General features: G+C 39.0%; 1 protein-coding gene across 3 annotated transcripts in view; it reads left to right on the top strand.

Moving 5' to 3' along the window:
* Positions 1-14,217, top strand: part of CNOT2 (CCR4-NOT transcription complex subunit 2) — a 93,120-nt gene that overhangs the window by 43,126 nt on the left and 35,777 nt on the right. The window contains exons 2-3 of one of the 3 annotated variants that reach the window (XM_052668970.1): positions 9,283-9,405; positions 10,457-10,504. In XM_052668970.1, the coding sequence (XP_052524930.1) occupies positions 9,295-9,405; positions 10,457-10,504 (159 nt within the window). In that variant the 5' untranslated portion in view covers positions 9,283-9,294. Of the gene's footprint in view, positions 1-9,282; positions 9,406-10,456; positions 10,505-14,217 lie in introns of those variants that run through there. The other 2 variants (XM_052668969.1, XM_052668971.1) reach the window with 2 other exon arrangements.

Genomic DNA, 14,217 nt, shown 5'->3' with positions numbered 1-14,217 from the left:
CAAAGGGGCCAACTGTGCCCTGGGCTGCACCAGGCCCAGCACCGCCAGCCTGGCAAAGGAAGAGGTTGTCCAGCTCTGCTCTCTGCTGTGTGACCTCACCTTGAGCACTGCGAGCTTGGGAACCACAATATCAGAAGGACATAAAGCTATTAGAGAGCGTCCAAAAGAGATGTATGAAGATGAAGAGTCTGGAGGCCAAGACCTGTGAGAGGCAGCTGAGGTTCCTTGGTGTGCTCAGTGCAGAGCAGAGGAGCTGAGGGGAGGCCTGATGGCGGCTGCAGCTCCTCACAGGGAGCGGAGGGCAGCGCTGAGCTCTGCTCTGTGTGACAGCGACGGGAACGGCATGGAGCTGTCAGGGGAGGGCAGCTGGGTTGGGGACAGGGTCTGCACCAGAGAGTGGAGGGCATCGAACGGGCCGCACAGGATACTGGTTATGGTCCCAGGTGCTGGAGTTGAAGGAGCAATGCTCTCAGAAACAAAGTCATAATATGGTTTGAGTTGTGTGGAGCTGAAGATGAACTCAGTGACCCTTGAACATTCCTTCCAACTAGGGATATCCTGTGATTAATTATCTTTGGAACCTCTTGTTCTTTAGGCAGGTGTAATGTCTTCTTATCCAAAGGGAAAAACTCCTCTCTCTTTAAAAAGTCAGAAATCAACATTAGCAAGAAGGTGGAATGTACATGTAGGTATGAATAAAATTTCAGAAGCTATGATCTTTGAGGTAGCAGGTTCCTCATTGAAACTTCTATTTGTGTGCACCTTAGTGTTATTTCTGAAGTCAGATGCTTCTTAAAATTATCCTCTTAGGCAAAAAAACAACAACCAAAACACCAAAAAAACAACATTAAAAAAAAAAAAAAAAAACCCACTGCAAAAAACCACAACACTTGGGTCTGTGTAGCAACAATGAATCAGTGAGTGGCTCCTGCTGCAGTTCGAATAGCTGACTTTCAAGCAGTAGTGTTTTGGTTTCGTATCTGGAGGTGGGATTGATTCTTAACGTGCTGTAGCAGTTGACAAATGAGTAACCGTAAGTCAAGAACTTGCTCTGCAGTAGCTAAAAAGACAGGAACTGCTGTGAGTCATTTGAGGAAGGTAAATATTATCCTATGTTTGCACGTTATGGGTAGTGATTCTCCTACCCACACCTGTCTGAGCTCTTTGGAGTTGGGGCTGAAGGCTGCAGAGCCCAGAAGTCTGAGGTGACTGCTGCTGTGCTGGCAACAGGCATTTACCCTTACAGAGTCTGACTCTGCTGCTCTGTGACAGGACTGTCATTCATTTAGGTAGCCTGTTGCTTCCCTGTTACTTCAAGTTTTTGTTTTAGTATTTGTGTTCGGGGTTTTTTCTCTTCTTCTTATGTAACAGGAGTGGTAATATTTTTCTCTTGACACCATGCAATGCTCATGGCTGAGAGGAACTAGTGGGAAACTCCTTTTCTGGTAGTGATATATATATTTTAAGTCAGCCTATAGGATAGATAGCCTTGGCAGGACAAGGGGAAATGGTTTTAAGTTGGAGGAGAGAAGATTTAGGTTGGATATCAGGGGGAAGTTCTTTACAGAGAGAGTGGTGAGGTGCTGGCACAGGCTGCCCAGTGAGGTTGTGGATGCCCCGTCCCTGGAGGTGTTCAAGGCCAGGTTGGATGGTGTGCTGGGCAGCCTGGTCTGGTATTAAATGGGAAGCATGACGGCACTGCATGTGGTGGTGGGTTTGGAGCTTGATGACCCTTGAGGTCCCTTCCAACTTAGGCCATTCTTTGATTCTGTGATTCAGACAGATTTCACATTGTACTTATATGATGTGAGTTTGAAGAATTTGTAGCAGTTGAATTTGCTGAATATGGGAACTGTATTTTTATCTGTTTGCTGAGTTTTGCAATGTTTTAAAAAAAAATGCTGTATTTCAGTTTCTTTGAGGACTTGAAGAAACAGAAGCATTTGGATATTTCTAAAGGACTTAGAATGGTGCTTATTTCTTAATCTTTTAAAGCTGAGCTTTACCATTGTACATGCTCTATTAGAGATACAACTCTCCAGAGTGCATCTGAGTGGCTTTAGACTTTCCAAATGGTTAAAGTGCCTTTTCCTGCATTATTTATTTATCTATCCGTTTATTTGTTTTAAAGTGAAGTCTAGGCATCAAACTGGAGATAAAATTCAAATAGATTAACTTGCTGAACAAGAGAATACCTTTAATCTGCTGTGAGAAGGTACTTTTTGAAATACAGCAAAACTTGTGTCTGCAGAAAAAAAATCTCTGATGCAGTCCATCTGACAAATGGAAATGTTCAATTGTGAAATCAACTTTTAGTCAAAACTGCAAGCAGTTGTCAGCCAGTCCATTTCTGAATTACACAACGGAGTGAATTTCAGATTATCATACACAATGAGGGATGAAGTTATCATTCTGATGTCTCCCAATGAGAAGTTTTACGTATGTCTGAGGCTCAAATTCTCTTAGAGAGGGACTTGCAGAATAAACTTTGAGTGTCTGGGAGAAGTGCCACTGTAAAATTACAGTTGTTATGAGAATATTGGAAGCAGATGTGATGATTATCTATATAGAATTGAGTTAGGCAAGACTGTGATTCTGCACTGTTTCATGACCTCGTTAATTTTTCTTGTAATTGTGTTAGCGCAGTTTCGTACTGTTCCTATTAAAATAGGGGCTTGTTCACGGTGTGGGGAGGCCAGAAGACCCAGGTGACCTGTAAACTGAAACTGATGTGTATTTTGTGGGTTTTGTTGTTTTGTTTCTAAACTCAGCAGCTGAATCTCTTCTTTTTAAGACTGGAACTGTTGTCCTTGAAAACTGATATTCTGTTAACATTAAAGGGTGTTCTGTAATTGTTTGCTAGATATTCAGGTTTGCCTACTGGTTATTTTAAGTCCTTGTTTGTTAGATTTTTTGTTTTCCCTTAACAGTGTAGGTACTTAAGCAGCTTCTTTGTTTTCTGTAGTTAATTTTAATTTTGCTTTCTTAGCATGATTGATTTCTTATTTGTTTCTTATTTGATAGAATAGCCCCCAAATAATAAGAAATTATTATTATCATTAATATGATATACACAGGGTACGTTTAGCTGATAATTCTCTTGGTGGCTCATCACCTGAGAACATTTTTTAAATTAGTTTTATACATACAGTGTCTGTGAGTAGTATATAAGTAGAGGACAAGAGTATGCCAGAACATAATTGTTTTGAATAAGAACATTGCTGTTTTTCCAATGTATGCATACTTAAAATAGCATTGGATTTTGTTTATTTCAGCCAATGTACATTGTAAGCTACTGGCACAGTTGTCACTTCTTTTTAAACTACCACCTTTGTGGCGACACATGAGTTGAAGTCCATTTCACAGGCAAGCGTGTAGCATTTTGTAATACTAACTTGGAAGTACTGTGCTAAATCTAGTTTAGAACCCTTCTGAGTCTTCTGTAAATCCTTCAAATGACTGGAGGCATCAAGGACAGAGAAACTGGGTAAGTGTGCTCACATTTTGTGTGGCTGGTGGAATGTAGTGGTATAATTGTTTACTTTTTTTTGGTTCCTGACTCTGTTGACACATTTTGCAGTGTGTGTGGGTACACGTGTGCTGTTAGTCAGAACTTGGCAGTTGAGCAGTATGTCTGCAGAAGACATGCTGCTGTGTCTCCTTAGGTCACATCACTGAGGAAAACAGAATGGGTTTGGCAGCTACTTGCTTTCTCTCTTTGTCCAGTCTTGATGGAGTGCTAGTTTATTTGTTCCTCTGGTGACTTTGGCTGGCCACTTGTTACTTTTCACATCTTTGAAATGTCTTTTCTGTGTGTGTTTCTTTATATTATAGCTTGCCCAAAGATTATTTCTTGTTCTTTATCTTCTCTTTGAGAGTACGTTTCATTGATCAGATCCACAGAAGGTATCCGGACGGCTTAGGGAAGAATCATGTCCCCAGTCACTGTTGGTTTCTTTCATCTTCCAAATTCCAGGCCTGTGGTGTGAGGGTGCAGAACCTGCAGGACTTCTGACCCAGAATGTGTGAGATCTCAGCCACGTCATGAAACACATTGGAGCTGTTTACATTTAAAATTTTCAATTTTAGCTGTAGTGATTTTGATGACTATTATTCTATTTTAGCATGAGTTATTTTTCTTGTTCCTCCTGTATTGTTCTATTGCAGGACAGTTTTCAAACGTTCATTTCACAGCAGTTAAGCATAGTTAAAGGTCAAGGTCTTTGTCAGGGGAACTTCTGTGGCTTGTTTGATGTTAGTGACTGTTGCATTTGCAGAGATGCATGGTTTTAGTGAAGCTTTTCAAAGTGCTGTTATACTCCGGCAAACACTTGGAAAACTGTAGCTTGTAGGTAGCCATTCTTGAGAATAGAAGTGGAGAACAGTCTGAAATAGTAATTAAATGTCCTGTATTTCCTTCACGCTCAAAATTTCAGTCTTCATTTGCAGCGTAGAAGTTGCTGTGTATATCATCTGTTACATCGCTTCCTTTCTGAGAGAAAAACCATGCAGTGTTTTAAGGAGACAGGTTGTGTCTTGAAGCGCTTTGAACCTTGACTTAAGTCCGTCTGTGAGTGACAGGGTTGCTGTATGGCTGCTGATTTCCACAGTGTTCCTTGAATTTGAAAAAGAATCTGTCAACCATACGACGCAAACACTGTTCTAAAGGCTGTGCAACCTTTGGGGTTATTGGTAGGCTTGTTTCTCAATTATGCTGTGGTCTTCATTTCAGTCTTTCATATTTCTGGAATTTTAACTTAAAGATGCTTCAGTAAATTAAAAGAAGACAAAGCCTTTGAAGATGGACAAAATACAGATTTTATTGTACAAACCTGTGCTTATGTATGAAAGAAATGGAGTGCAATGATCCTTTTTCCATGTTTACATATAGTTGATACTACAAAGTTATTTGAAAGAGCACCATGCTGTAAGCATGGAGAATGCTCTGTTAGCATCACCTTGGGGAAACTGAATGGTTGTGATTGTGAAATTAAATGAGGGAACAGGGGTGTCTCAACTTCAAGTTCTGTTTCTCTTTCATCCTGAAAATGATATACATATATTTTAAATTTTGTGCTCATGTACATTTTGTGCTTTATCCTATTTTTAAATAACTCTTAACATATTCCACCAGAGGGCTGGGATTTAGGAGATCTTTTTTGTCAAACAAGTTAGTAGAATGTATTCCATTGTGTATCAGTTCCACTTTGTGCCAAGTTGGAATTATTTTTGACATTGAGAAGTGCGGTCATAAATGTTAGCTTTTCCTATAAATAAGATTTATGCTATTTTGTAAAAGTACCAACTGATGGAATTACAAATTCTGTTTTGACTTAAATTGCAGATTGATTTGGTGGTTACCGGTGTGTGACTTGTGATACTTAATTGAATTGACACTTGCTTTCCACTGAAAGGCTCATTGAGACATACTTTTGTAGACACTTCAAGTATCTCACCTTATTTGAAAGCATCGATTTGTAATGGGAAATAAAAATAGAGCCAATTGTTGACTTTGCTTGCTAAGAGCTAAATAGCAGCATCAGAAGGCCTGGGCTGTAGGTTGGCAGAAATTACATAACATCAGGCTGAGACTGTGAGCTGGAGTTGTGCTCACACACAGTGGCAGTGTGCATGTTGGCAAACCCTGTTGTCATTTCAGGAACTGGACGGAGGAGGTGCTGCCCAAACTCCTGAAGTGGTTGGTTTGTTGTTTTTTAAAATTTGTATTATTTCATGTAGTTTTCAGCTCTTGGAATGATGAGGAGTTAAGTCAGCTGTAACTCAATGATTGATCTTTTCTGCTCTGTACAAAATTAAAAGCATTCATTCTCCAGGGAGATGTTGCAGCGTCCTCCTAGTTTTGAGTTGCCAGTGTTGATGTGATGAGTGAGCTGAGCCATCCTCGGATGTTACCTACAGTAGTACTGCAAAGCAGCCACAGAATTAGTTTCATATCTTAAAACTAACTTATTTGCTTCAAGCTGTTAAACTAATGAAATATGCAATCATAGCATCACTTTATAAATAATTGTAAAGATCTTTTTGCAGCTTAAGGCAGACATTTTAGTAATTTCTACATTGTGGGCAAATCCTGTGTCTTTGCATGACTCCTCTGTCACATTACAGAATTGTGCAGAGGAATAGGATCTCTCATTCAGAGGCTTGCCAGCCACTTGCTGTCACCGACTTTGCTGGGAAGCAGGTAAACTGGCTGTTGGTGCTCTCAGAAGTATCTGCACTTAAGCAGTCTCTGGATGGAACTGCATCACCAGCCTTTAATCCCGCTCACTGGTCTTTGGTCTGGCTGTGTAGTGGTTGTGTGCCTCAAGAACAACTGGCAGCCCTCTTAGCACAGGGAAACTGCTGAGACCCAGCAGCTGCCAATGGGACCTGCAGTGCCCACAGCACTTCCCTCAGGCTGCTGTGAAGATGTCAGTGCTCACAAAAAGGCAGAGGCCCTACCCAACCCTGGAAGAGCTTCTCTGCAGTGCCGCTGGTTACTAGCTGCATGCAGGGTTCCTTCAGGCTTGCCCTGTCCCGGCTGCAGCTGCATCCTGATAACACTGCTCTGCTCCCTGCATTTTGTCAGCCCTGTCTTTTTAGTCACCATGTAGAAATGTGGGTTGCCGATAAAAATATCAATATTTTATCCCTCTAATTATGAAAAGCTTTCTTCACTTCTTTCTAATAACCATGCAGTTGTAAGGTTCCATATTAATGTTGGTGCGTTTTGTCAGTCCTCTAGGCATAATCTTGATTAGTTTTTGGGCTGCTTTCTCAAACAATTATCAGTGTAGAAAATAGCCTCGTAGGCACTTTTAATTTGGAAGAAAGCATAAAAATATTTTCCAGCTTTTCAATGTATGGACTTCATTTTCTGGCACACCAGCGTCCTTGTATTAGCTTTAAAACTATTCCAAGACCCAGTGCTCTGACCTTATCCCACTGCCTCAGAAGCCTTTATGGTGGCTGTGAATGTATGTAACAAACCATGTGTAAATGTCTACAGAAATGAGACCCAAAGCTTTGTGGGGTCAGAGACGGAACTGTTGTTTCCCACCTATATAGTTCCTGTACTGCAGCTCTGAATAACATATTATGTCTGTACCTTACAGTGTGTGCTTTGTTGATTTGCTTTTGGTCACAAGTTTTATATTTTTATGGTAGTGTTGAGTATGCCTTAAAAAAAGAAAAAAGATAGCCTTCTAATACATCTTTTCATTAGAATTAGCAAAAAAAAAAGTCATCTCTTATCCCAGGTATTGTTAAGAGTTCTGAAGAATCCTTAGGGACTTGTGAGGAACTGTGTTTTTACCTTTGCAAAAGCTGTGGTTGGCTGATAAGCTGAGCTGCTAGGGGATAGCTTCACCCAAACATTTCATTATCATTTTTGCAATGGTGAAAGCCAGCTACCCTTTTCTCCACACTTTATTCAGGCAGAGCAAAGGACAAGATAATCCCCTTAGCCTGTTAAATGCTCCATTCCATCTGGTAGGTGATAATTGCATTGTAAGGGGATTAGCACAGTGGGATATGCTTATAGTGTAATGAAAGCTTCACTACAAGTGTGAAAGTCAGCTGGATACCAAGCAGTTTGGGACCCCACATTTGTGTTATATGGTCTTGCACAAAAAAGAGCAAGGTTCCTCTGAAGAAGACGCACAGTACCTTTACGTGCCTTTCTGTACCTGTCATAGGTGGTTCATTTTTTGTAGACTTGGGCGATCTGGGTAACTGAATTTTTTTGCTGAGAAAAGTATAAGCTTTTGTTTAGCTGAACGTCTGGGGCCATTTCTGTGATTATAGCCATAGTGTGTGCACACCCTAAGTGCTCCACTTTTGCTCAGAAGTGCTGTGACTTTGAAATTGTGGAGATGGGTTCTTCGTAGTATGGGAGCACCTGTGTTACCAAACACTGCATAGAAATCTTCATTGGTAAAGGTGAAATGTGAATAAAGCACACCATGAGGAATACCAGAGCGAATTTGTATCAGTGTGGATAATAGGGTTTTGAGCTGAAAGTAATTCGTCTTGTAGCCAACCAGCAGAAGTGTTTTGAAATTTGGTCAGTGTCAGTTCTGAGCCCAAGGTAGCATAAAAGGACGCTTTGCTTTTCTTTTGAAGTCTGATGCTTAGCTAGTGCTGTCAGTAGTGATGACAGTAAGTCTTCAAGCTCAGAGCATTTCATAAGCTGCAATTTCCCTTCCTTATCTTCAGGATGTTACAGATCCGTGTGAAGGTGTGCTGCAGTTCAGCTTTGATTGCTGAACTATTTGTTGCCCCCTCTCCAATCTTCTGTTCCATACAAGGAACTAGGCTGGCTGTGCAGTGCTGGCCAGAGTGTGGTTCAAACATTAACCTGTTGGGTAGCCTGCTCTGTGTGGGCACAGTGTTTTGTAGCCAGACAGATTAGAAATTTGACAGCAGTGTGTGTTTTTACATAAATAAAATAAGTCAGGTGCATAAGTATGCACTGTATGTGGTAGATCCTGTAGTGACATTGTATGACCTTACTGTGGCAGGAAATTTGCTCATGAATTAGAGTTCTGTGAACAGCTGCATGGTTGCTCTTTCTTCAGTTTCAAGTTCCTGACTTAGCAGCTGTGTGTGTGCATGAGTGCCTCGGGGAGCTAAGGGCAAAATAAAGCCTTGTGTTTTCCTATGGATGCCTGCAATAACTTTGCCAGTCTTGATGTCACGATTGAGTGTGGTTAAGCTCAACCTGCTCTTACTTCATCATGGGTCTCGATGTGCAGGGTCAAGTAGAAAGTTGTTGGCTTTTTTTATTGTTGTTGTTTTTTTTCCCCAAACTTGCGATATTGAGGCATGGTTTCCTTGTCTCCGTGTGGTGTGTGTGTGTGTATATATATATAAAATTTTATTTATTTATTTATAAATAATATATATTTTACATTTGGTTGCATTCTAAGAAACATTCCTGTATTTTCTTTGAATTTAGTGTTTCTTCTGAGAAGGGTAAAACTTCGAAAATTACTTGTTGTCTGACATTCTGTAACTCTAAAAGCTGAGTGAAAGGCACTGGGACATACTCTTTAAGCCAAACCATCTAATCTCTTCCCACCCTAGTCCCTTCTGAAATAAGTATTTCTGTCACTGAAAATCCTGGATGGATGAATAATTACACTGGCAATATCTATGTAAGATTTACAGAGGAATTTTCAGCTTTCTAGAATAACTTTTTAACAGTCCCATACGCGCGTGTGTTTTAAAAGTATGATATTGAAGTGTGTAGCAAGCTTACGTATCATTTCTTTTCTTTAGGTGACAAACAGCATGTTTGGTGCTTCAAGGAAGAAGTTTGTAGAGGGGGTTGATGGTGACTACCATGATGAAAACATGTACTACAGCCAATCATCGATGTTCCCACATCGGTCAGAAAAAGATGTAAGTTGAATTTTCCCCCTTTGAAGTTGTTAAAAAGATGTAAGTTGTTTTCCCCCTTTAGTAGTGAGGTAGTTTCAAGCACGTTAAATGTATGTAAGGAAAGGCTTCATCAAGCTTTTAAGCTGTGTATAGCTATTTTCAGTGCCAATTGTTTTAGTATTTATGCTCGGAAAACTTCAATCATAGCCTTGCCAAGGCTTTATTTTTTCATCTTTGAAAGCTGTATTTGTAACTTAAACTAGATCATTGATTATATCTGGTAGTTACGTGTTGTCTAAATTGTTTTTGTTGCGTTTTTGCATTTTTCATCCTCAGTGGTCATTTTTGACAGTGCCTTGCACAGCTTGTTTATCTGCTCAAGTAGTCTAAGTTAGGCATCACTCCCTTTTGTAATGGAAGAAAGATACAAAATCAACCATTTTTAAACATTTTTTCCTTTTGTAATGCATGTGGCTGTTTAATACCAGAGTGAGCATGGTGTTATGGACTATGTAAACAGATATTTTCTGTAGGCTGTTTGTTAGTGAAATTCAATCAAAATTTTCAAGGATAAGAGGAAATAGGTTTAGTATCATGACTTAAGCAAAACCAAAAATGCGTAAACAATATGTTCCACTTCTGTTTAATTAAAATTGTTTTGATGAACTTGATGAGAAAGTTCAGGTGAGCTAGTAAGCAATTAGAACGCTTTACAATGGAAAAAAAAAAAAAAAGTAAAGGCTATTCTTTTCATGTTTGTCCATTAAATACATGTACATACCACAGATGCACACAGGCACAGTGCAATATGTGTAACATTGAACATACTTTCTCTTCTGTAAGTACCTAGAGGTGCAGGGAGCACTCTCAGACACTAGTGCTAACCAGACACCAACTGGTTCTCAGTTAGTAAATTCCCTCTACTACTTTGATACGTTTAGGGAGAAGCCATGTAAGATGTGGTCAGAAAGATAAAGTGAGATGCTGTGCTGCACAGTCTACAGTGAAAGCTGATGCTTGGCACATTGTTGACATAGAGTATGAGTGTTTTAGTTGCCTACTCTTTCTGTAGGCAATGTTGCAGAAGTGGATCTTAGGATGGGACTTCAAGAGAAGGAAGGTGGGTGTTCCAGTCACCAGGAATGACAAATGAGAAATCCTGAAAGCTTATGGGAGAAGTGGACAAAATGGGGAATAGAAGCAGCTGTAGTTGGCAGAGAAGAATGATGTGATACCAGCAGGAGATGGAAGAGTCATTTTTGCAAAAGCTTCTTAAAATTTTGTTTCCAAATAATTGCTAAGGGATTTTTTTTCTGTGTAGCTTCGCTGTTGACAATTACAACTTCCTGAGTTCATGCTTATAAAGTCTTAAGCTATTACGTGCTTTTGTAACAACTTTTTTAAAAGGTGATCAAAATAAATATGTGGTGGTGATGCTGACATTGTCTTGGGTACCTTTGAGCACTTACGTATAGCTAAGTGTATTGTATGTATTGCATGTTGTTTTGTTGTTTCATGTGGCTCACAACAAATGATAACGTCTGCAAAGATGGTTGTCTTTTGGTTTTCTTGTTGCTGTCCCACCAGTTTTGCAGCTTTGGAAAACCTTTTCCAATGAAAAATGACGGTGTATTTAAATACTTTTTGGACTGAAATTGTATGAAAGATGATGTTCTCTTCATGAGGACACAATAAGTTTCTCAACTGCTTTTGTGTTTAGATAACACTTAGTACTGACAGACAAAAAGAAGTTTGCTCAGAGTTTCCAGTGAGTAAGCTAATGAGGAATCACATTACAAAATTTGGATGCAGCATTATGAACACCTGTGGGGAAAAACTTCCAGCTTCTTGAAAAACTAAGGCAGTGGACCTCTTGGGGAACATGAGGCTACAATCACATCATCAGACAATTGGCAATAGAAAGTCTAAAACTTAGCATACATAATCTCTTTGTAACTGCAGTCCTTATTGAAAAGAAAAAATGTTACAATTTTAAATATTTTTTTATATAGTAGAATTGTCTATATGTAATTTTATGCAATTTAAATCATTCTGTATTTCTTCATTTTCAGTTTCTTATGTCTTTACTGAGAGTAGGTAAAGCTTAGTTTAACACATGGTGGGTTTTAGCTACAAGTCTGCAAAAAAAAAAATCTTTTTTCCTCCAACGTACCATCTATACATATGAACCCCTGGTCAGTCATATGCTTCAGTTATCCTGTAAAGTTCTTCAAGTTACTGCAAGCATAATATTTTGCATAAAGTTTTCATAAGCCAGGAACCCTCCTGTGAAGAGGCATCATTTTCCAGTCAGATACAGTGATGTCACATACATAATTTTACTGGGTTGAGAGTTTTTTCAGGAGTTCTTTGTAGCTTGTTTTAAAACTTAAATTAGAGATTTTAATTCTTTTTTTTATCATGTTAAGAAATAGTTCTTCATTTACTAGAGTTGAAAAAGCATCTAGAAGCTATCTGAAAAAGATGGGGGGTGAGGGGGAAAGCATTGTATGCCTTCTCATAAACAATTTTCATGGCACTTACTGACTTGCTATTCTTGTGACTTGTTTCTTTGGCTAATTAGAATTTAAATTCTTTCTTTTCATTTTAACCTGAAGATAAAGTGAACTGAGTAAAGGCTCTGGAAGTCATACCTTAAGACTTGAAGACTTTTGACAAGAGAGAACAAGTAGCAGCGAAGAATTTAGGAGATATTTTTATTTCAGAGCCTCGTTTTAGCTGAAAGCAAAAAGCCTTCTCATAACTTGCCTTTTTTTCACTGGGGGACATAATTCCAGACACTCAGGATTTGCATGCTATTTGAAATGAAAAATTTGCATGTTATCCACACAGCTACTTCTAAAACATCTGAGTGTTGCATGGGTCTGTTCTGGGGGGGCACAAAACAGTCATTCCTTTGATTTTTATTCCAGTAATCTAGTGCTCATTCTTTCAATGGGTGGTTTTGCTGTGAGTCATCACAACCTTGCTGTGATAAGTAGGGAAGTGGAACACAGAATATCCATGAATGCTCTTTCTACGAATTCTGCTGCATTCAGTGTGTGATAACCAGGTCAAAAATGCTTTACTGAATAATTTGTATTAGACTGGTTGAAATTACAACAGTTTTTAAAGATAGTTTTAGTTTTGGCTTAAAGCAAATGTGTTTCTGTAACTTGAATTGGCAGTAAGGTGCATGCTGTGATCACAAAACAATTACAGATCTTATTTGTGGCTAATGTTACAAACCTGATTGATCTGCCTCTCCACTCAGTGAGATCACTTTAAGGATAAGGGTCCATCTATTTGTGCTTGGGTGGACTGACTGGCAGAAATTGGCAACTCACGAGCTTCGTATACTTTTGAACCTAATTTCCTCAAATGAAGGGAAATAATGGCAATAAACTTCAGATCACTTCAGTTTGAACTTTCCGTAAGGAAAAAAAAAAAGCAAACAAAAAACCAAAACAAGTCTCATCCTTTTACCTGCTAAAACTTGCAATAGGCTTTTCTTCGACTAGTTTGTCCTGTCATATCTGAAGCCATTTTATCACCCACCTCTTCCTGTGGTAAGGAGTTCTGAAATAGATGTATGTTTCTTTTTTAAAGTGTTGACTTCTGCTGTCAGCTGCAGGCACAAATTTGGTTGTACACAGCTGTGCCTTTTAATGAAGATCTGCCCAAACTGTGACAAAAGTTTTTTTTTGCTGTGAATGCTGTCTGCATTTCTTAGCCCAGTACTTGGGGGTTTTTTGGCCTACTTGCTCAGCAGATGATAAAGAGTTCAAGTGATGTGCATTTCCAGTGGGTTAGTTTGCTGGGCTTAACTCTTTTCTTAAGAGCAAACAAACAAAAATCCTTACTGTCTTAACTGATTCTGGGCTTTCTCATTTGAGACATGAAGCTCTTATACGTTTCAGTTCTTTCAAAATGTGGCTTCTTGTGAAATCAAATTAATTTTAATAATGTGAACAAGTAACATCAAACCTGCAGATTACGTTTGGCTCATTGCAGCTCTTAATCTGGCTACATGACAATACCTTTCCTAAGGAAAGAAGCTTTCAGATTTGGATACTGAGTACAGTGAGATGGGTTATTGGTTCTGGGAGGGCACTTTACAGAGGACCCTTCCCTTACATGGCAGAGGTGTGTCCACAGTGGATTAAATTCAGGTATTCTTCTCTCATGAGATAGTTGCAGACTCAGTTGCATGAGGGGAAAGGTTGGCATCTTTGTCTTGTAATGACCAGGATGATGTATTACAAAGGAGTGGTCAAAAGCGTTTTATCACAGCCTTTTCCTGCAAACTTCCATTAAAGTAATTTGTAAAAATAGTAATTATTATATCTATATTATATCTATATCTGTACGTAAATATAGCCTTATAAATAGGTGGGACTTTTACAATAGATAAAAACTCATGAAGCAAGATTGAGATTACCATGGAGACTGAGATCTGGAATCTTGCTAGGTTTGGGAAACTAAATGTGGAAAGGAATCATTCTTCTGGAGACAGCTTTACTTTATGATTGCTACTGCATTGTTCCAGCTTGGCTAAGGACTTTCTTACACTATTCTTTAGGGTTCTAAGGATGTCTTGTTTCCCAAGGCATGTTGCTTGACATTTGCCTTAGTCACTGAATGAGAATCTGTTGGGTTAGTTGGTCATAATTTAACTTCGGATGCTGCACTTAAAGTTGTTGTAAGTATTTAAGAATTCCTATTTGTATCCTTTTGTATCAGGAAGAGCAGCAGAAGCACTGGAGCTAATGCTGACTGGTCTAATAAAGCTAACATATTAAGATAACTTTCATAATATGAATAGCTTTGATT

Source organism: Tympanuchus pallidicinctus, unplaced genomic scaffold (genome assembly GCF_026119805.1).
Source record: "Tympanuchus pallidicinctus isolate F22 unplaced genomic scaffold, pur_lepc_1.0 scaffold8, whole genome shotgun sequence".
NCBI classification, from domain to species: Eukaryota; Metazoa; Chordata; class Aves; order Galliformes; family Phasianidae; genus Tympanuchus; species Tympanuchus pallidicinctus.
The sequence above is the reverse complement of the archived record's forward strand: the minus strand, read 5'-3'. Positions and strand labels throughout refer to the sequence as shown.